General features: G+C 39.5%; 1 protein-coding gene across 1 annotated transcript in view; it reads right to left on the bottom strand.

Moving 5' to 3' along the window:
* MTPN (myotrophin) overlaps positions 1-20,113 on the bottom strand; it is a 43,900-nt gene extending 23,787 nt beyond the window's left edge. Inside the window, exon 1 of the mRNA XM_072348800.1 lies at positions 19,904-20,113. Within this exon, the coding sequence (XP_072204901.1) occupies positions 19,904-19,975 (72 nt within the window). The 5' untranslated portion in view covers positions 19,976-20,113. The remainder of the gene's footprint in view (positions 1-19,903) is intronic.
* Between the last annotated feature and the right edge of the window lie 2,349 nt (positions 20,114-22,462).

Below are 22,462 nucleotides of genomic sequence, written 5' to 3'. Positions count from 1 at the left end.
AATTGAAGAACCATTGTCCTTACGTATTGTATGATCTGATCCTCCTTTCAACATCAACATGTGGCCCCCCTCTGACCTCACACCAGTTCACATCTCTTACAGCAAAGAATACCAAGCTGTCTGTACACACCACTCCTGATGTGGTCTTAGAGGTGCTGACAAGGAAATTGTCAATTCTCTAAATCTTACTGGACTCTCCTCTCAAACCACTGGACTACTTTTGACCTTTGGTTGCTGAAGGCCAGCTGTACACCCTACAAAATCAGTGCTATTTGTATCCACCCTGTTCTCTCTGGGAAGCGGTTTTCTACAGAATGAGCCCCCAGCTTGTATTAACAGGTGAAAGTTATTCCATTCCAAACAAAATTTACCACAATTTGAGGTTCTGTCAATGTATTTTTGAAGTCCCACTGAGCAGCAGTTCTACTTTCCATGTTATAAACCAATTCCCCTCAGCCTAATGACATCTGCTAATCTGATAAAGGTATATTTCATTTCACTGTTTCAGCAACTGAATAACATACTATACAGTATCAGCCTAACCTTATAGCCAGCCCCCTTCCTCCCCCCCCAAAAAAAAAAAAGGAAAAAAAAGAACAAAAGGTAAATAACAACTACTGATTCAGAGCAACATAACTATCTAGGTTGAAATGGTCTTCAATAGGTCTTAATCTAATCTCCTGCTTCAAGCAAGATCCAAACTGAATTAAAATTAGGATGTTCAGAAATGGGTCTAGTCAGGCCTTGCAACTCCTAACAGTGCTGTTCAGAATCACTATCCCAGTACTTGATTATATATAATGGAATTTTATTGCATTCAAACAGTTCCCTCCCTCCTTTCCCCATTTCTACTACAATTAAAAAAAAAAACAAACAAAAACAAACCACAAAACAGAGAAAACAAATCACAGAAAGCAATTGGGTTATCGGGCATGTTTTGCTCTTGTTAATCTGTGCTGGCTGTTCCTAATCACTCTGATGGATCTGGAAAAATCTTCTAGGATAGTATGTTGCACAGTCATTCCAAGGACTGCAGCAAGGCTGAGCAGTCTACTGCTTTGATCTTCACGCCCTGTTGGGAGATTAGCATGACATGTTTTGAGTTCTTTTTCAGTCACTGGGAACTGTTACTACTTGACATGGCTGAAAGTTCAAAGTGGAAAGATGGTAAAATGCAACTTTATAATGTCAGTACTTCTGGTTGCACACAAGTTGCACAGATTTGTGCAAACCCAGTTTAAGAGATTTCTAACTCACTAACCACAACAAAGATCACTTCTAACCCAGACTCTGAGCTGGGCACAAGAACCTACAAGACCCGAACTTCTAAGTTCTACTAAGCAGAGCTTAGAAGAAATGAAGAGAAAACTGCATGGACTCAAGAGGCTCTTTTTAAAAAAATCTTTAACCACCAGGTCATCTGCAGGCCAACATATTCCTTGCTCTATCTTTTCCTGTCAATAAAACTATACAAATGCCGCCGCTGTCTCATGCCCTCGTCCTGCTTAACTACAGCAAAGCCTCAGCTTTCCCAGTTCCATCTGTGTCAGAGAAAGCTTCTAGGTTCCACCACTCCTAGCCACAGTTTGATCCTTCCCATCCTTACATGAATGACAGGGCTGAATGAATTCAGTGAAGCAGCTAATAAGTCTGAGAATTCACTTGATCACTTCACCCTTCCAAATGAATGTTCCTTCATCTGATTCACCACTTGGCACTTGAACACACCAGAAATAAGTAGCTGGGATTTACACTACAGTTCCACCACAGGAATAGAAACTGAAACTGGTGACCTCATTAAATCCTATTGCATAGGTTAACTGTATTAGGATAGCAATATCTGTAATGCTGATGGCATTAAAATGCTCTTTCAAATTTAGAAACAACTCTGTATCCCATCTGTACTTATACTATCACGTAGAAATAACTGTCTCCCTATTTCACACATTCCTTTCCTTGTGATTTTAATTAAGAAAACTAGTTTCCATGCACTCAGACGTCCTTAAAATGAAGGAAAGAATCCTATAGGAACTGCATTACAGAGTAATTCTAGTCTCCATTACCTTGAGAAAAGACAGACTCACTATACAGTCTGTTTCATTACTCCAATATCTTAGCATAAAAAGGGTTATTAGATAACAAGAGTGTCAGATAATTACATTTTAGATAAATAACTTCACTGTCGTCATTTGAACCATAAAGAGGAAGAGTGAGAAATCATCCTTCTGTAAAGAAAAGTTAAAATCCTAAGGATGAAATAATTGGAAAGATCTTATTGCATCTTGAGAATATTGTTTACAAACACTCAACATTTTAGTGTTTTCAGTCTGTCCACATCCCTTCATTCATTCCCCAATATAACTTCTTGAAGATTCATTCATGTGGGTAAAGGCTATTATTAAAAAAGTAATTAAAAAATGTCCCCTAAGTACACTCCAAAAATAAAAATACTTAAGTTATCATCATAATCCCATTTATATTCTGAAAATAGATGTATTTTAAGAATGTGTCAAAGTTCAGTGTTTAACTCACGTTCCAGTCGCATGCTCTTAGCCTTTCAAACTGTTTAGTGCTGTCACTTCTCAGTTATGTGGCTCACTTAACCCAAAATGTCTCTTTCTAGCACACTCTTTCTCATCCCCTTGATTGAAAACAACTTTAAGGGCAATAATGCAAAAACAACTGAAGGAAAAAACCTGTTTTCTACACACTTTTATTCTTCAATCATCCTACAATTTCTGAAGTCACTGTGAGTTTAACAATAAGTGAAAACTTCTGCCCTTATTCTACTTGCTCAAACAGTAAAAACATAAGATGCTATACCCAACCACAGGTCATAAATACTTAAGGTAGCAAGAGGAAATACAAACACTACACTTCCTGAGATGTGACTAACAATCTAAAAATATAACAGTTCAATACTACATGCTTGTGAGTTTACTGACTCACTGAATCACAGACTCATTGAATCACAGACTATTTAAGGCTGAAAGGCAACTCTGGAGGTTATCTAGTCCAACATCTCAAGATCGGCCCCATTAGATCAGGTTCCTCAGAACACTGAACAGCTGAGACCCACGTATCTATGAAGACTGACAATTGCACAAACTCTAGGCAGTCTTTTTCAGTCCTAGGTCATCCTTGCAGTTAAGTTACGTAAAAGGGGAAAAATACTTAATTTTTTTCATCTTCCAGTTGGAATGGTTGCCTCTTACATCTTTATTGCGCACCTAAAAGCAACTTTCTTTGTATCCTGTTCTTGGTACAGAAAGACAATTAAACCTTCCTGCACAACCTTGCGTCTGGACAAGTTCCAGTACATAAACACCTTACTTGAACTAGTAAGAATCAGACAGAGTACTTAGATGCAGACTTTGAAATGTTTGGGAGAACAATTTCCCTCATATTCTGGCTTCTTGCTTTCTAATGCAGGCTAGTATGCAGCTCACCTTCAACAACATAAGAAAATAATGTGAACTTACCTGCAGCCTGATGTCCACCAGAACCCTGAAGCCCTTTTCTGAAAAGCTCGTACCTAACTAATTAGCCCCCAGCTTGTACTGTTGTATAGGTTTATTGCTTTATAAACTACTGTTCTGACTGTTAAAAGGCATTCCATTGCCTAGAACATAACAAAGGCATTAAGTAGTACCACTAAAACTAACTCCTAATGGATACCACTGGTAGATAAGCACCACTTAAAAGTAATGCTGCTGTTTACAACCCTTTTGAGTCCAGTAGTTCAGCCAATTATCCACCAACCTTACAGTTCACTTACCTAGTTCACATATTACAGACCCTGACATACCCTCTCCCCATACCCTCGTAGCAAAGGTCTTGCTAAACAAGAAGGAAGACTTGCTCCACAGCCTTCAGAGACTGAAGTTAAGCAGACTAGTCTTTAGTTTTGCACGCCTTCCTTCTCACTGCTCTTCAATTGTTATGTTTACTTTCTGAGAATCATCAACAGCATTCCTCTCCCCAGACACCACAGTCTATCAACGATGACAACAAACAGCCTCACAAAGACAACAGATAGGTCCCTCAGCACCCTCAGATCCATCACACATTTTATCCCCAGGACAGATGTATATCCAGCTTGCTTCTAACGCATTACCTATCTCCATCTTCCAATGATATTTAAAGTACTCCATTGCCATAGACTCTCTACACAGGTTATGGGTTCTGAGAGGCCTTGCAAATAAGAAGAGCAGCAAAAAAGGCCTTTACATATTTACCACTAGACCTTCAGCCCCACTAAACAGTAGGTCCACATCCTCCTTTGCTTTTTCTTTTTTATTTTTAAGAAAAAAAAAAGTGCACTAGCTTTTTCTAATACCCTTCAGACTCCTTGCTAGTTTCAATGTCAGTTGAACTTTGATTTTCACATCTTTACCCCACCACTGTACATTTGTGCAATGTTCCTGCAATCCTTCCAGTACACCATTCTGTTCTCACCTTCTGTTTAGCTGTTACAGATTCTTCAAAATACATGACCACAGTTACATTTTGCATTTCCAAGCTATGGAATTCACTTTCAACTCAGTGTTTCTCATACAGCCACGGGTGCAACATAGAATACAAAGAAAGGCCCCTGAAGTATCTTAACTTCCTTTACTTCAGAAAGGATGTGGTATTGTCTCATCTATATTCAAAGACATCAAAAAACAGAGTCTGATCTTCCATTACAGAAAGAAAATTGTATTGCTTGCATCTCCTTAATTGTTCTTCCACTAATCAGCTGCTTAAGGACAGAGCTCAAGCTCCACCTACACTTGTTCTTAAGTAACTTCCTCTACAGACTCAACCAGAACTAAAATGGGAGACTGAGTTCAAACAAAAACTCTTGTATTTTTAACTTTTAGCAGCATAAAAAAAAAAAAAAAAAAGTAAGCTTAGGTTTACTGCTGAAAACTCAAGTGCTACTACCTCAGTTTTCTCACTACTGTAACATCCCTGGGGTTTATACACAGGAAGATCAGATTCCTTATGTGAGCTCTTGGAGAAAGCTTTTATCTTCTTTAATCAGCCACTAGAGGAGGTCCATATTTTCCATTTTCTAACTCTAGTTCTTATCTAATGACTGCCAATGAGCTGATTCACACTCTGCTGACATTAAAGTTGGATTTGTAGACAATACATTGTTCCAAGACACATACTGCTATAAAATGCATCCAAGAAACTTGACATTATTATAAAACACCAAATCTTAGCTCACTATATAATACTATTCATTTACTCTGCACTTTATATTTCAGTACAGCATTCACAACATTCCAGTCTTTGGAGATGGTATGGTGGTTCAACAGTTTCTTCCCTCTAAAGAATAGTCCCAGGGTCTAAATAACAGCACTAACTTGGTAGCAGAAGTTTTCATTCCTTTCGTGATATACAGGGTCGTGCATTAATTTAGGCTGAAAGGAGCCCTCTGGTATAAACCCATTCAACTAAGATCTACAAACACTTTCACAGATCCTTTGAGACTACTGATAGACACATTCTTAAAATTAATTAACGAATCTAGACCTATTGACACCCACCCCCCCCCCCCCCCCCCCCTTGCCCTCCCAAGAAAAATTTGCTCCTAGTTTTCAAATATTAAAATTAATATTTTCTGCCTCAAAATACCTTAAATTAATAGTGACAACAAACAAGTCTCTAAATCTGGAGCTTGTTATATAACTTTCTCTGGAGATTTTTGTCATGGTAACTGAAACGGAGTACTTGCCTGAAGCAGTTTCTGCTGGCCAGAGCAGAGAAGTTACCTATCTGCCTCCACTACTAAAACAGACTTTGTTTTAAATTGCTACAGATGCTGTATTCTCACATCAACTTTCCTAATACAAGCCTGAAGCTAACTGAAACAACAGTTTAGCATAAACAAGCCACTGTTTTCACAGATTTGGAAATTTTTATTTATTAGGAACAAGAAAAGAGATCAAATAACCACCTCATAACACAAGCCAAAAAGGAGCATTATTTAAACTTTCATACACTTTCCCTGTAAAAGGAAGGGAAAAAAAAAATCACATACAATGACTCAAGGATTGCAGAACTAAGAACTAGTTAGAAGAGACAAAAAGATCAAGTCCACACATCCTCATCTTGATGCATTCAAAACCTACCCAGCAAACAGAGGAGACCTAAAGAAGTATTCATTTCCTTTATATATCCTACTCAACAAGAATATTAAGTCTCACGTTCTCTTAATTTTTATTAAAAAATAAACCCTCTTGCCCCCCATCAATATTCACCCTAAGAGCAGAAGTGGAAATGGAATAGTGGAAGTTGAATATGGAGAGCATTTAAGCAACTGATAGCTCAAAGGTTGAGTCAAGTCCAAAGAGAGAAAGGAAGAAAAAAAAGAATAAAGTTTTGTAACTTGCAAATTGCTTATGATTTTGGAGCAGATTTCTTCAAAATAAATAAATAAATAAATAAAGCAGTAAATTTCTGTCAGGACTAAGAAATCAACTCATGGTAACTGCAAGTAGGTAGTTTCCCATGGCAGCTAAACAATTGTGTGCAGGATCCTGGTCTTCATTACGTATGTTCCACAGTTTAAAAAACTACCTACTTTCAGTCCACTCCATAAGTTAATGTAACCTTACCTCATTTAATCTGCAGTAGAAAGATTGCTGTTGCTCCTCAGTGTTGAAGCAAATGCTGTTTGCTTTAGAAGTTTTCCAGCTGCAGCCTGAACAGACCACAGTTGCCTGTGGACAACTGACCTACATTTACTGTGAGGGACAGTAGCTTCCACTTGGAGAATTTACGATCTAGAAGTTCTTATCTGTTATCATTGTTTAAAGACTGAAAGCAGCTGCATTAGCTAAGCCTTTCTAAAGGTTATCTTTGTATGCGTGACATGAGATATTTAATAATGCCATTTTGCTATTGTTACTTTTTTTTTATAACTACTACAAATTTCCTAATTTGGAAAAGCAATGATTTCTCTCCTAGATGTCTTTTTTCTTCCCCATGCCCTTTGAAGAATATTTGAGTCAAACTGACTTTATTTCCTTCTTTTGCATCTCACAGATATAAATAAATATTAAAATCATCTCCAAGAAATCTTGATCAGAAGCCAAAATCAAGTTAACAAATGTTGACAACAGAACTTCTTCAATACACAGGTCTCTGTGGAAGATGCTGCAGACATCAGTAGCCAGCTGAGTTTCCACTGTTGTTCTGAATTCACATCAGTCTTTCCAATTAGTTTTGCCTGCAACATCCATCTGAGATTCAGTATTTAAAAAGCTTAAATGGGCAAAGAATTTCAGCACAACATTCCCTTTAGAAGACTCACTGGTTTATCATAAGAGATAGCTGCTTTGATCATACCACAAATCTTCTTCAGTAGACATTTTGTAGCAAATACAAGCAGAGCAGACACATGTAGAACTAAGTATGTTTAAAAATGCTATCTATTTTCTCCCTGGCATACATAATCCTCTGCTTTACAGAAGCCTCAACTGATGGTAACACAAGTTAAGGAAATGAATTATGAACCTGTTGTTGACTTTGCTTATTTTGATATGGTATTTCAAATATAGTGAAAAGCTTTTATAGTCATCCTTACTCTTATTTTTTATAAAGCCAACCAAAAAGGTATTTAGATAGGCTTTCTTTCCAGGATTTATTTGTTAACGGTAAACAAGTCTCTAGCATATCCACTATAGTCAAATGCAATCTGAAGTTCTTTGCATCAGTCAAAAGAATATGATTCCAGAAACTAACTGAATGAGCCATCTGTGTTTCAGTTGTTTTATCAGTGTTTTTACGAAACAAAAAACTGTTAAACTAGCAGCTCTATAGAGCAAAAATGAACCTAATGTTTTCAAGCAAGAGTTTCTAGAAATTTGTGCTACAATCCCAGCTTTGAATATGTATGAATTATTTGCATTACTGAAAGTAGTTGCACTCCCCCAGACTCTTAACTATTTAAGATTTCAGTGAGAAACAGCAGAAACCACTCACTTTGCATCATTAAGTAATGAAACAGCAACATAGGGGCCAGATCTGTACCTTCTTTTAAGTTCTCATGAATTACTTTTAAAAAGCTTTGCCCAAAAAGTACTCACCTTTTATTTAGGCAACAGCTCTCAGTAATGGCAGCAACTAATATTGACAGAATAAGCTGTTGCAGACAGAGGTATTATTACTCCTAACAAAAGAGCTGGAGCAGAGGTCCAAAGGATATCATTCACAGCAAAGAACACATACCTATCACTAATTCTCTGTGCTAAGAATCACAGAATGGCCTGAGCTGAAAAGGATCACAATGATCATTTAGTTTCATACCCTCTACTACATGCTGGGTTGCCAACCACTAGACCAGGCTGCTCAGAGCCACATCCAGCCTGGCCTTGAATGCTTCCAGGGATGGGGCATCCACAACCTCCTTGGGCAACCTGTTCCAGCATGCACCACCCTCTCAGTGAAAAACTTCCTCCTAATCTCTAAACTAAACTTCCCCTGTCTCAGTTTCAAACCATTCCCCCTTGTCCTATCACTATCCACGCTTGTAAACAGCCATTCTCCCTCCTGTTTATAAGCTTCCTTCAAATACTGAAAGGCCACAATGAGGTCTCTCCGTCACTTTCTCTTCTCCAAGCTAAGCAAGCCCAGCACCCTCAACCTTTCCTCATAGGAGAGGTGCTCCAGCCCTCTGATCATCCTAGTGGTCCTCCTTTGGACCCGCTCTGCATCCTTCCTGTACTGGGGGGCCCCAGGCCTCGATGCAGTACTGCAGATGGAGCCTCACAAGAGCTGATTAGAGGGGGACGGTCACCTCCCTCTCCCTCTCCACCTCACCTCACCTCTGGCCACAAGAACTACAGATTTAAGATCACGAACTTGAACTGTCAGCAATCAGATACCCATTATAAGCCTTTTTGCACTGAAAAATGTTTAGAATTTGGAAATGAAGTTAAAATCTTTAGTTACAGCATCAAGGCTTGTCTGAAACGCTTCATTTTGAACACAGGAGCACAACCACAGAAATCACAACTGTTTAATTCTTTAGGAATCACAACCAGAATGTAAAACTACATGTCTTAACCTGACAAAAAATATTCACTCAAACAAGATATGTTAAAGTACCATATCCACTGAGCACAGTGCAGTGTCCATTTTCACAGACAACACAGTGATGGCCTTAAAAGGATTCTTTTTTTCCCCTGCAGAAGTGATTGGCCAGAGTCTATGCTTTAACACTGTTACATTTTGATCTGATTTAGAGGATTTACCACTTCAAGGGTATACCAAGCAGAAAAATACTCCAGGCCTCAAGGGGGGCCAGGTAATTGCTGAACAGCAGACAGGAACAACACACAGTAGTTGTTATTCACTACTGTACTATCAGCAGATTAACAAAGAATAACACCAAATCAGACCAGTCTCCTACAAAATACCCATTTATGTACTTTAATACAAACTCACACTTTATACATGAGATCATTTAGTCATGGAATTCTGAAAGCAGATAGAAAAAAATGCACTTTAAGTGCTGCATCTCCTTCCTTCCACTTTTGTGTTATGGTAAAATAGTAAGTCAGGGATAAAAGCATCCAGGGGTTTAATTAGAGGATATGGGCAGTTTCCACTGTTAGACCATTGCTTTGGATGTTAAGCAGATGAACGAAGACTAAGCACCCAATCTCTGCTTAGTTGCTAGCTCTGAATGAAAATATTTTCAGTTACTGTAAGAGCACCAATGTCAACATCTGTATTAAAATTCTCAGTGCATGCTGTCCAAAGAATGCACAGGAAATGACTATTTTCCTTCTAGAAGAACAGTAGAGGTCAGCTACTAAGTTTCAGTTTCCACTGATGTCACCTTGATATTTGTATTACATGGTGTAAAAACTACTAGTACTACCAAAAAATAAATAAATCATGATAATTAACGTGAGTTCTGAAAGATGAAGTTATACTTCACCATAAAGATATGACAGGATAAACGGGGAAATGAGCAAACCTTCCAGAATTTACTGCTATAATTTAAGAGGTACTGAATTCAGGTTTTATAACTGGGACCAGTCATCAAAACCATGACTTCCTCCTCTAGCATCTAAACAAGGAATGTATTCAAGGCAAAATAAAATGTTCCATCAATCCCTAAAACAATCAAACTTAACTTCTAAATAAGTTTTCATACCAAATTAGAAGACATTTATCTTTGCACCATGAGTTCACATTTTGATCACATAGAAAGGTATAAATATATATATAAAATACCAGCTGTATTAATGACTTCTAGAAGCTCCAAGCCATATGTAGACTTTTGCTGAAATTCTGAAGCAACTGACATAATAAAAATCATGAAAAAGCAGATACCCTGAAAGTAAAACACATGATTACAAACATCCAAGAAATAAGTGCTGCATTTCAGGCAGTATATGCTTAGGAATCATGCATTAAGATTCACAGAACGGCCTTTCAAACCACTCATGCACAGCATTTAACTTTATAGCAACATTTCTTTTAAACATACCAATACTAATACTTTTAATTTAGCTGAACCGCCTATAAAATTTAAGCCACACTTTAGCCAAGCAAAAGAAATATCATTATAATTATGTTTTATTTTTATTATTTATTTTATGTAAGTATTATTAAAATTATATAAGGTTCTGAATTAAGAACTGGAAGTATTTTTGAACAAATGCCTTTCTTTAAACAGATACTGCCTACAGGATTTATATTCATAGAATCATTAGCAAATCCGTTTAGAATAGATATGCTGATGATAACTGTTCTATGGACAGCTCTATCTTTTGTCTCAAATGGCCTTCCAGCTCATCTTTCCTCTTCTGCACTGATCACTAATTTATAGGCCATAAGCATGTTTAAAAGAAAGTTTATAAATGACTGAATTTTGAGCAAAGTCATTCAACAATAAGTATCAAGACTATTTTAGTTCATAAGAAACTTTAAGCACACGATTCTATTTCATAAACTGTCTCCATAATTAGATACACATTAGAATATTCTTTGAGCTTTGGCTGGGAGTATGACAGGCAAGTCTCCAGAATACCTTTCTACTGATGTTCTGCTCTGTTCAGCTTATTAGCCACTGTGTGCAATTACTCTATTTGATTTTCAAAGTGTAGCTGAAGGCTAAATAAAATGATTTCACCATTTCCCTTTTGGCCTGTAACCACTGAAGAAAGCAGCAAACGTAACGTGTATATAACCAAAGAGAAAAGCTTAGACAATACCATAATTCTTGTTGCAGAAAGAAAGCCACAAAAATCTTTTCATCAGAGAAATGCAATGACTCTTGGTGTGCTGTGTACCTGCACTGAACTTCAGAACTACGTCGTGCACAAAACACTATAGAAAAACAGTAAGAGCATAAAAGCAACTGAAGTGCCAAAAAGCACTAACATTCAAGTTCCCCAATATGCTTTAAAGCTGTGCTCATGTGCACGTATGTATTAATGACACCGAATTTATAAGATCACGATTCTCATTCTCTTTCTCCTCTACCTTACCAGGATTTCAACTGTTTTCAGGACAACACCAAGTTATATAATTTTTCTCTCTCTCTCTTTTTTTTTTTTTTTTTTTTTAAATAAAAAACAACAAAAAGCCAACAAGAAATCACACAATTTGCTTCCAGTCAAAATTACAAGTACCCTATCTTAGTCAATAGGACTCGTTTACATTGATTACTTCTCTAGGCCAAGAGCTACAGACCTTCACTGAATGAGAGATTACTGCACATACTAGTCTCTTAAACACTGGAAGGAAAAGAATACTTCCTCTCCCCCTCTAGCATATGACTGAGGAATTCACCACTGGTGGTTGCAATCAACATAGGCTTCAGCATTAACTTGCAATAAAAAGAAAGAGCATCACCAGCACCCAGGAAAATATCAGCCATGACAATCTGTACCTGCCCCTCCTCACAACAAGCTAAAGCAGAAAAACATCCACCAGTTTAAAACTGCCGAAACTGCAACTCCTAAGAAAAACAACTGTTATGCAACAGGCTGGTCAATTATTGGCACTTAATTCCAGTTAATGCTTTTGTCTTCGTAACAGGAGATCTTCCTACTCAAACAACAACTAATCCTCTTCATAGAGAAGTGTGGGTATGTAAAAAAGCATTATCTCAGATGCAGATAATCTCAGGGAAAAAAAGAAAAATTAAGAACAACTTACACAAACCTTGAGTTCTGAAAGTGCGTAAATTAGGTAAAAGCAGTAACTTTGTTCACATTTTCATCTTTTTTTGCTTCCCCAAAAGCTCATACTAGCATAAACATAAAGCCAGAAAAAAAACATTAAGAACACAGGGACATATATGAAAATGAATATGTGGTTGAAGTAATACAATACAACACATCCACAGACATTCTTTCTCTTTTCTCTCCTCCTCCTTTCTGACCTTTTAGATGCATCTTTACAATGCCTCTTATTCTCATAAAAATTACAGGACTTGAGAAGCCTGTATTTCTGAGTCCACTACATTCTCCTTAAGTATGAGAAAGTTATTTGACCTTCATGTTCTAAGTCCGTACTTGTACATTCTGATAGTGCTACAAGACCAACTCATTTAGTACTTATGTGGCCTGTGTGACTCACCAACTCCATAATATCCAGTCAATATTCACAACTAACACAACTTGACACCAATGTCTCCCGATGTGGACCACCAGAGAACTTTGAAATTCAAGGAAGCTTAGCTCATCTTCCATATGAACTCCTGTTGAAATCAACAGTAAATATCCAAAACAAAATGTAAGAGATTAAAAAAACATGGATTTAACAAAGCAAAAAGGTTACAAGAAAGAGAAGTATGTATAGAATGAGAAAGGCTAAGAAGAAAAGAAGCAGTACTACCGGTATTTTTCCCACACCTAGAGTTCTGTGATGGTCATTCATAACAGGTTCCTAATTTACAGCTTTATAGCTAGTGACATATAAACTAAAGACTCAGAAAAAACAGGATTTATCCACAGCAATAATAGTTTTTTTCTTCTCATTTATGGAATTGAGTACATTAGAAAAGCTTTCAGCAACATAAATTCAAATTGATTCAATGTTATTCAAAACTGGATTTGATCACACATTTTTTTTCCAAACAGCAATTACATGCATTCAAACAGCAATTAGGTACATCGGTACAACAACAGCCTGAAGAGAAATAAATAAAGAAGGGTTTAATTTTTTAATTTGGGTAGGAAACTGAGAGATCCAAAGATTATGAGATGCCCATCCAGCCAGCAAGCCATGAGCTCCCCAGTACAAAGAAGACAGGGATCTCTTGGAAAGAGTCCAGCGGAGGGCCGCAAAGATGGTGAAGGGACTGGAACATCTCCCCTATGAAGAAAGGCTAAGCGAACTGGGTCTGCTTAGCCTTTAGAAAAGATGACTGAGAAGGGATCTAATCCAGGTTTATAAATACCTGAGGTGTGGGGGCCATAGAGGCAAGGCCAGACTCTTTTCAGTGGTATGTGGAGACAGGACAAGGGGAAATGGACATAAGCTGGAGCACAGAAGTTCTGCACAAATGTGTGCAAGAACTTCTTTACTGTGAGGGAGATGGAGCACTGGAACAGGCTGCCCAGGGGGGTTGTGAAGTCTCCTTCTCTGGAGATATTCAAGTCCCACTTGGACACCAACCTGCGAGACCTGGTGCAGGGAACCTGCTTTGGCAGGGAGTTTGGACTCAATGATCTCTAGAGGTCCCTTCTAACCCCTACAGTTCTGTGATTCTGTAATTCCACTGCAACATCAGGCTTACAGTTTAACAGACTCTGTTTTCCCCAGGCTGATCCACTCTATGTTAAGTCAGGGTGAACTTACTGACATTTATCCTATATATATATATTTTTCCCTTTTAGTGTTATCTCAATTGATAGGATTCAGCAGAGGCAGCACATATAGCTTCAGGGAAAAAATAAATAAATAAATAAATAAATAAAAAATCCACTGTTATGCTTTACATACCTCACTGCAAGTTCTTCAGAACTCTGTTCACTACATACAAACAGTAAAAGTCAACACATACTCCCTAAACAAGAACTAGACAATGTAGAAGTGACTAGTTCGATGACAGTCAGTTTGCAACCCAAGGCCATTACACAACTGCGAACAGACCCTCTTCACACCACGTGGATTAGTTAGTCCATGATATTCTTCTAAACGTACTAAAAGAACTGATGCACAAACCAATCATAGAATTATAGAATCATAGAATTACCCAGGTTGGAAAAGACCTTGAAGATCATCATGTCCAACCGCAGCCTAACCAGTAGCCTATCTCTAAAAAAAAAAAAACCTCTGCTAAATCATATCCCTGAGTACCACATCCAAACGGCTCTTAAACACATCCAGGGATGGCGATTCAACCACCTCCCTGGGGAGCCCATTCCAGTACCTAACCACCCTTTCTGTAAAGAAGTTCTTTCTAATATCCAACCTAAACTTGCCCTGGTGCAACTTGAGGCCATTTCCCCTCGTCCTGTCACATGTCACTAGTGAGAAGAGACCTGCCCCACTCTCACTGTAAGAACCTTTCAGGTACTGGAAGACGGCAATAAGGTCTCCCCTCAGCCTCCTCTTCCACAGACTAAACAGCCCCAGCTTCCTTAGCCTCTCCTCATAGGGTTGATTCTCCAAGCCGAGAGACATGACACACAGGAAAGAAGAGCTTGTGTGTTTTCAGACTCTTTCAAATGACACTGGGGAAACTAATTAGCCACACTGAAGGGGTGCTTTTCATTGACCCCATATATCTCATTATACCAGACATGTTGTATACTGTAGAAAAATGTTCTTGTATATTCTCAGTGTTTTAGCTAAGAACAACTCTCTCATGAATACATAACTTCTTAACAGCCTCTCTTTCAGCCCTTCATAGGTATTCAGTACCAAGCAACCGCGCGGTTACACAGAAGAAATATTTAGATTAACACAGTCAAATTGACAGAACAAATTAAATATCAATTTTCAGGTTAGTTTTACTGCTTAATTACACTATCTTAAGCAACCACATTCCAACAAACTTGAGTAACTACAAGAAAAACAACAGGAGGCCTAGAATAGTCTACATACAGAAAAAAAACCCACGTAGTGCAGGTAATAGCAGAACACTGGGGAACCTGAACAACACAGAGGAGCCTGAACAGCTCCACTAGGAATACCCTCAGATAAACAACTCCAGTTTTAGTCCAGTTGAGTCCCTCTCAAAACTGCCTGGTTCCTTTATACCACACTGTAGTCCAGCAAGCCTTCAAGACCCTGTCACTTAAAAGCAAGGTAATCACTTTCATAGGAGAGGCAAACCAGATATCAATACAGGCATAATAACAAAGTGAACTTCAGCATTCACCATGCTGAGCTAAGGTAGATTTCAGCGTATTCAGAATGTGATTAGCTTCCAACTCTTGCATTCCACCCACATCCAATAGACTCTCATTTAGTTTGTTGCTCTAGAAGTAACAAATTATTCCAATAGACACTCGAAAGAATAGAAGCTACTCTCAAAAAAGTTAAAGCTTTTTATTTCTCCTTGCTCTCCCAGACATATCTAAGTCTCCTCTTTTTTGACTTTCCACAACAGACTTGAACACTTACTGATCTCATTGCTGTGCTTTCCATGAAAACCTATTTCTAAATCACGCTTATTGCTTTAGTCTCCCAATTAGTTTTGCAGCAGCAAACTTGACTTGTCAAATCACATCTATTCAAATATCATCACATCCCAAAGTGCAAGACTTCATATAGTATCACAGTTTTGTGAAGGACATTGCTCCATTTTCCACCTGAATTACTAACAGTCCTTCCAGATTTTTTTTTTTTTTTTTGTTTTGTTTTGTTTTCTTTTCTTTATTCTTCAGGAAGTTAAAACAAAGACTCCCTCCTGCCCAACAGGAACTCCCAGTAAGCAAGCACAGCATATCTGTTTTTCTAAACACATACCACTTCTGGCCTAATGTCACTTCAACTTTCCAGTCCACTGGAAAGAATACAGTACTTTCAGTTTGGTAGACCGCCCTATCTTCTTATAGTATTACATTAGTTGATATGTCAGACACATCTGTAAGCAGTGCTACTAATAAGAGGCAACAATGTAAGGGATTAGAACAGCTCATGAAGTGAGAAATTCTCAGTTAAGCCACAGAAGACTAAATTACTCCAGGAAAACATTTATTGTATCTTCTTTCTTACAAATCCATGTTTATCTTGCCAAAATCTTTGTTCCCTAGTGACTGAACAGAAGAAATTATGCTTAGCTGCTAACTGGAAAACTCACACGTTGATAGAGAAGTCGTGTTAAACAGTTATATAACTTGTCATTCCACAGAGGAAAGGAGGATAAAGGGAAAAGCACAAATGCCACTCATGTTAAGAAGTTCTATGGGCTTAATATAGCCTGATCTTTTAACTAGTACTTTTTAAGCCCCCTGTTCCTCCCTTGAAGGAAGCAAATTTCTCTAATCTGCGTGGGTACTCCTCACACATTTGAGTGCACACTTGATTCATCTGTTCCTATGAAAGCTTCTGCTTTCTTGTGGAATTTTAAACATTTGAGTGGATGTATGTGGGAAGAGTGCAGAATTCCTTCAATCCCAACCCTGCAAAGATACCCCTCAAGTCAGCATATGCTGGTTATATTAAAAAGGAAGATATCAAAGAAAGCAAACAGTAAAAGCTACTTTTTAATCTAGCCATAGTAAAAATAGATGACACTGTACTTATCAGCTAGCATAACGCACTAATTGCAGTATATCTGTAGAAATTAACATTTACCACAAAGTATTTACAAGGCTACAAGTTTAGAAATGTAAGAGACTAAAATGCTTCTTATTGAAAAGAAAGAAGCCTTTCAGGATTACCCAAATGATACAAATAGTTTTTCACATTTGTATCAAGTAGAAGCCAGCTGCGTCTTCCAATCTTACGTGGCAATGATTGTTTCATTGCCATCCCTCACAGCTATTGTTTTTAAGGAAGATACAGTTTCTGAAGACAGAATCTTTAGAAGAATACAAGATCTCTTTACACAGAAAAAAATGGTAAAACACAAAATGGGACACTTCCTTCTGCCTCTGTACGCTTCACTCATCTGCTAAACTAGCAGAAACATTTTCTACATAAAGAGAACAAACCATAGCCATTGAGAAGTATGTTTTCCACATTATGCATCATGTTTCACCTGATGTTTGAATTAAAGTCTGACAGCTATCTTCTTTGTATGTTCTAAACAATTTTTAGGTGAAATAGAAGATGATAATGATTCCAAAGACGATATTATCCATAGCACACAAGTGGAAAAAAAAAAAAAGGCTTTAACTCATTATGAAGGATTGAACTCTTCCAGATTCATTGCTGACATCCATTCATACTTTTATTTTTAAAACACTCAGGTCACTTGGTTAATATTTCAGAATCTAACACTCATATTACACAAAATCAAAGATGAAGGACTTCATGATGTAAGTGGCAACAAAGCCACAAGATCGTAAGCTGTTGTGTCCGTCAATTCAAGTACTGATAAAATAATACCAGAACAAGAACTATAGAAAAACAAAAAGAAGCTGGAAATTAAAAAATCACAGAAATTAGATAAGAAAGTTAGAATTTCAGGAAGATGCAAACTAAGATATGTAATACTGCTATTCACATTACATGGAGAGGAAATTCTTACCAGCAAAAACTTTGTAACTCAGTAAAATTCCAGAACATTACATCATACTTAAGACAGTTGTGTGTTAGGCAGTCAAAACAGAACGTGGAAACTGGAAAAAGTATTTTTCTGAGAACTGCACATATCAAGTCATATTTGTCCTCACATAATTCATTAATTTAAGAACTGAGAAGGTAACATGCTAACTGAGGCTTTCCCTACCATCAGAGGATTCTGGAGACTTCTTGCCCTTCCTCAATGAATGTTTCCTTTTGACTAGTAAAATGTAAGCTCACTCTTGCACACTTTGCCTCCTCCTCCTTCATTTAGTCTCACAAAACCCACCAGTACCTTTTTTTTTAAACTCTTGCTCCCCTGTAACTTATCAGAAATTGGCCAAAAGAGATTAACAGACCATCAATAAGGAAGAGGTCAACCAAAACTTGCTCTTACAAGCTTCGTTTCTTCAGGAAACTAGACTAAAAGTTTACTAGCCCACTTGTTAGGCAAACATAACGGAGAGAAAGAAAACACTTTACTTCTTGCTTTACAGGCAAATAAGATGCTTACTGGTTGAAGATAAAAAGCCTTATTTGCAAGTGGGGTTGCAAGAATGAACAAGATTAAACCACAAACAAATTCCCGAGGTTTATTCATGTTCTACATTAGAAACCATTCTGGAACATAATATCATTCAAGAATTGTAGGCCTCTCTTATTATAGTAAAGTAACCTTAGATAGTATCTCTCTTTTTAAGGTTTCTGCCCCATTTGAGAATGTCCTTTAGCCTCTCCACTACAGGATCTTCACCAGGATGGCTCAAGCAGTAGTAGAACGAACAAAGTATTCGACTTTGCATTGAAGCAGATGGAAAGCAACAAAAGAAATCCATCTGTTGTACCAGCTATACCCTACCTTTCAGGAAGGGTGAGAATATGAAAAACAATTGTCTTTTTAAATAGTACTGTGGTGATCTTCTAGATATAACTTGACTCAAGATGGCTACTAGCAAACTTTTCGCCTCAACAACAGCTACACAAGAATCTGTTAAACACTACTGAGCAGCAATTTCTGTAGATATATATGTAACTCTTGTAAAAGCTGTAGCAGTAATAGAAGACTCCAGCTGAAACACTGTGGAGGCCGTTGAAGAAGAGAAGAAAACAAGGAAGTGTCAGTGTTTGCATAGGTATAGTTACATACAAAGCTGTTAACAAATAGCTGAAGTGGAATAATATTATTCCTGGTTATTACCTCTAGGACTTTGTAGACAGAGCAGAGCATGTGAACATACAGCTACTTTGATGCAAAGTCCAATAGCTTAGCTGAAATTGTCAGAGAGGACTATTCAAGCTAAGCTGCTGGACTTTGTACTAAAGCAGCTGGAAGTACTTGTACACGTTTCTTTCTGCCAAGAGTGCTACAAGTTTGGGTAACTCTGGACGAAACTTGACAAGTGGAGCAGGAAGAACTTAAGTCATCAGAAGGTATGTCAGCATGCATCAAGTTGCCAAAGATAGTCATTAAGTTTGTCAGAGATCTAAATAATTACAGTTAAATTACGTGTACGTCAAAGAGCTTTGTGAATGTCTGCTATGATGTAAACAGCTTCTAGACAATATTTCTTGTGCACTAAAGGCCCTCCAAAGCACTATCTTGTCTTTTTGTACTGGGACTTTTCCCACAGATTTCACTGGCAACTGAAGGCAAACGAGGTCAGAATCCAGCTTCCAAATAACGTGTCTGCAGATCTTTTTTTCAGCCATTACATATGTGCCTACTATTCCCGTAACACTTGCTCTAACTGGATCTCAAACCACTTGACAGAAGGTTAATGAACTAAGCCTCAGCACACCTGGTAGCTTAGCATCACCCTATTAAGGATGAGCCCTGAGGCAGGGCGAGGGTAACCAAACCGAGGCCGCACACATGCATACACACGAAACCAACAAGGCAGGACTGGGACACGAGCTGCGGAGCCAGGCAGCCACACGCAGCCGGCTGGCGGGGCCGGAGGGCAGTAAGGCGGCGGAGCAAGAAGGAGGAAACCCAGGAAGCAACGGGCCTCCGGGGGGAGGGGAAGCACGTCCCGCTGCCTGGGCTTCTGCACAACGCAGCGCTGCCGCACCACCCGTGCCCAGTCGGGCGGCGGCTCCCGGTCGCCCTTCGCCCAGCGATCAGCCCTCCACCGGCCCCAAGGCCCCCAGCACATCCCTCCCTCCTCAGCGCCGCCTCGCCCTGCCCCGGCCTCCTAACCTTGGCCACGTAGTCCTTCACCTCATCCAAGTCCCCATTTTTGAGGGCCCACATGAATTCCTTGTCGGACATCGTGGCCGCCGAGCGGAGAGGCGGGCGGGCGGGCGAGGTGACGAGGGGCCGGCAGCGCCTCCAGGGAACGAGGGCGGCGGCGCGGCGGGCAGGAGCCCCTCCCGTGACGGGCGGGGCGGGGCAGCGGGCCGGCAGCGGTTGGAACGGTTGAGGCCCGGCACAGCGGGAGCAAAGCAACCCGGGAGAAGCTGCCTAACTGGAGAGAAAAGCGGTTTACTGGCGCTCGGAACTTCCGCTTCCGGTTTCCATTCAGCCCCCCGCGGTCCCCTACCCACTCCGCCGGCACACCCACGCGGCGAGGAGGAGGGGGGACGTGAGGCGCATGCGCCGCCGGCTGGCTGCCTCCGAGTGCGCTTTGCGCATGCGCACGACTTGAGCATCCCTCTAGTCCTGGCGATACTGGGATGGAGGGGGGAGGGGAAGAAGCGGTGCCGCGCATGTGCTCTAAGCTCCCGCGGCCTCTCCCCGCTGTAGGCCCCGCCTCTGGCGACCCGGTGGTTGCCATGGCGACTGTCCCCGCTGTCTGTCTCGCCGGGCCGCCCGTGGGCACTAGGCCGGCCGCAGGGCGAGCTGTGTCGTAGCCCGACACGGGTAATGCTGTGCTTCCATTGCGCTGTGCCCGGGACTCCACAGCTGCGGGCTGTGTCTGAGCTGCCCGAGGCACTGCATGTTTGGGTGTTCTCTCTGAGGAAAGGCCTATCTGTCATACAACACCCGGGGCACTGAGTGCGCTGTGAATAATTACCATAATACTGAAAAACATGAGTGGCTAGACATAAAAGGAAGTATGTGATAATTAATTAATAGGCTGGTACTTGGTGGTTGCATCTGCTTTTTCAAACCACATGTTTTGCGTGTGGAGCATACGGCCTGTTATGTGAATCATGCCCGATTGCCAACAGGCAGCTGCTCTTCCTAACCCCCAAGCATCGTCCCAAACACTCCTGGAGCTGCTTTGACTGCACCCAGTCTGGCAACGTGCTGAGAAAGTACAACACTGCTTAAACATTCACAGAGTCATAGAATGGCTTAGGTAGAAAGGGGCTTCAAAGCACACCCAGTTCCAACCCCCAGCCACAGGCAGGGCTGCCATCCAGCAGATCAGGCTCCCTTGGGCCCTGTCCTACCTGGACTTGTTTCCAGAGATGAGGCATCCACAGCTTCTCTGGGCAGCCTGTGCCAGTGTCTCATGGCCCTCTTGAGTAAAGAATTTCTCCCTAACATCTAATCTAAATCTCCTGTCTTTTACTTTAAGCCATTTCCCCTTGTCCTTTTGCTATTAGACAATGTAAAAAGTAATTATGGTATAGTTAATAACAAGGAAGGGGTGCTCCCTTGCCAAAAAAAAAATAAATTGTGCTTCTGTCAGGAAGTGAGGATTGCCATACGGCTCATTATGTTTCTGTGTTTTCATTGCATTTCTGAATATAGAAATGTTGAATGTGTACAGATCTGTAGACTTTTGATAGGAATGAAACAATATTTACACAAAATAGCCAGAATATTACTTGCAAGGACATAAAAATCGATACCTTTTTAAGTCGGAGTATATATTGATTTCACTTATAAATGGAGAAGTTTTGGAGCTTGGATAATTTTGTCTGCATTCCTTCTACTAATGCCATTAAAGTGAGGTGAAGTTTGTCCCCTTTTCCCAGGTAGCTAGCAATAGGATGAGAGGTAATGGCCTTAAGTTGCGTCAGGGGAGGTTCAGGTTGGATGTTAGGAGAAATTTCTTTCTCAGAAAGGGTGGTAAGGTATTGGAGCATTCTGCCAATAAGGTGGTGGAGTCACCATCCCCCCCATCCCTAGAGAATTTCAAGAAAAGCTTAAACGTTGCACTGAAGAATATGGTTTAGTGGGCATAATGGTGATGGGTTGATGGCTGGACTAGGTAGATATTCTTAGTGGTCTTTTCCAACCTTAGTGATTCTATGATTTTAAACTTCTGAAAAATGAACTGCTAAATGCAATTGTATTGTTTCCTAAATACTCTTAGTATATATCTAAAAAATGTTCAGTGCTTAATTTTCAATCTGCAGAAATGGTAAGTAGCTTTGAATATTTAAATAAGATGTGAAATTCAGTTTCTTCCTTAATTAGGAAGATTAGGTAATCCTGAGTTAATAAGTCTGGTGAAAACATATTTAACATTCTGGATACTTATTTAGGCATTTTAATATGGATCAAGGAGCCATGTTCTGACCACATTGTTTGTAAATATTGCTGGACTTTTGGATTACTGTGTTTGTACGCACTAGACTGAATCCAGTCTCTCAATTTTATCAGCAATTTATCTATGTTTTCCTTATTCATACTTCATCACTGGAACAGAAAAGGTTTCACACTTCTCTCTTTTTCTAGTGGTCTTCTTACCAAAAGTATATGGTTTACTCAGACATTACTCCCCTTCTATCTGACGTCTTTTCTAGAGCCATTCTCCTTTAGTAAGGGAAGAGGTGGTCCGTGAGTGCCTAGGAAACATTA

The sequence above is a fragment of the Excalfactoria chinensis genome, chromosome 1 (assembly GCF_039878825.1).
Source record: "Excalfactoria chinensis isolate bCotChi1 chromosome 1, bCotChi1.hap2, whole genome shotgun sequence".
Lineage (NCBI taxonomy): Eukaryota > Metazoa > Chordata > Aves > Galliformes > Phasianidae > Excalfactoria > Excalfactoria chinensis.
The sequence above is the reverse complement of the archived record's forward strand: the minus strand, read 5'-3'. Positions and strand labels throughout refer to the sequence as shown.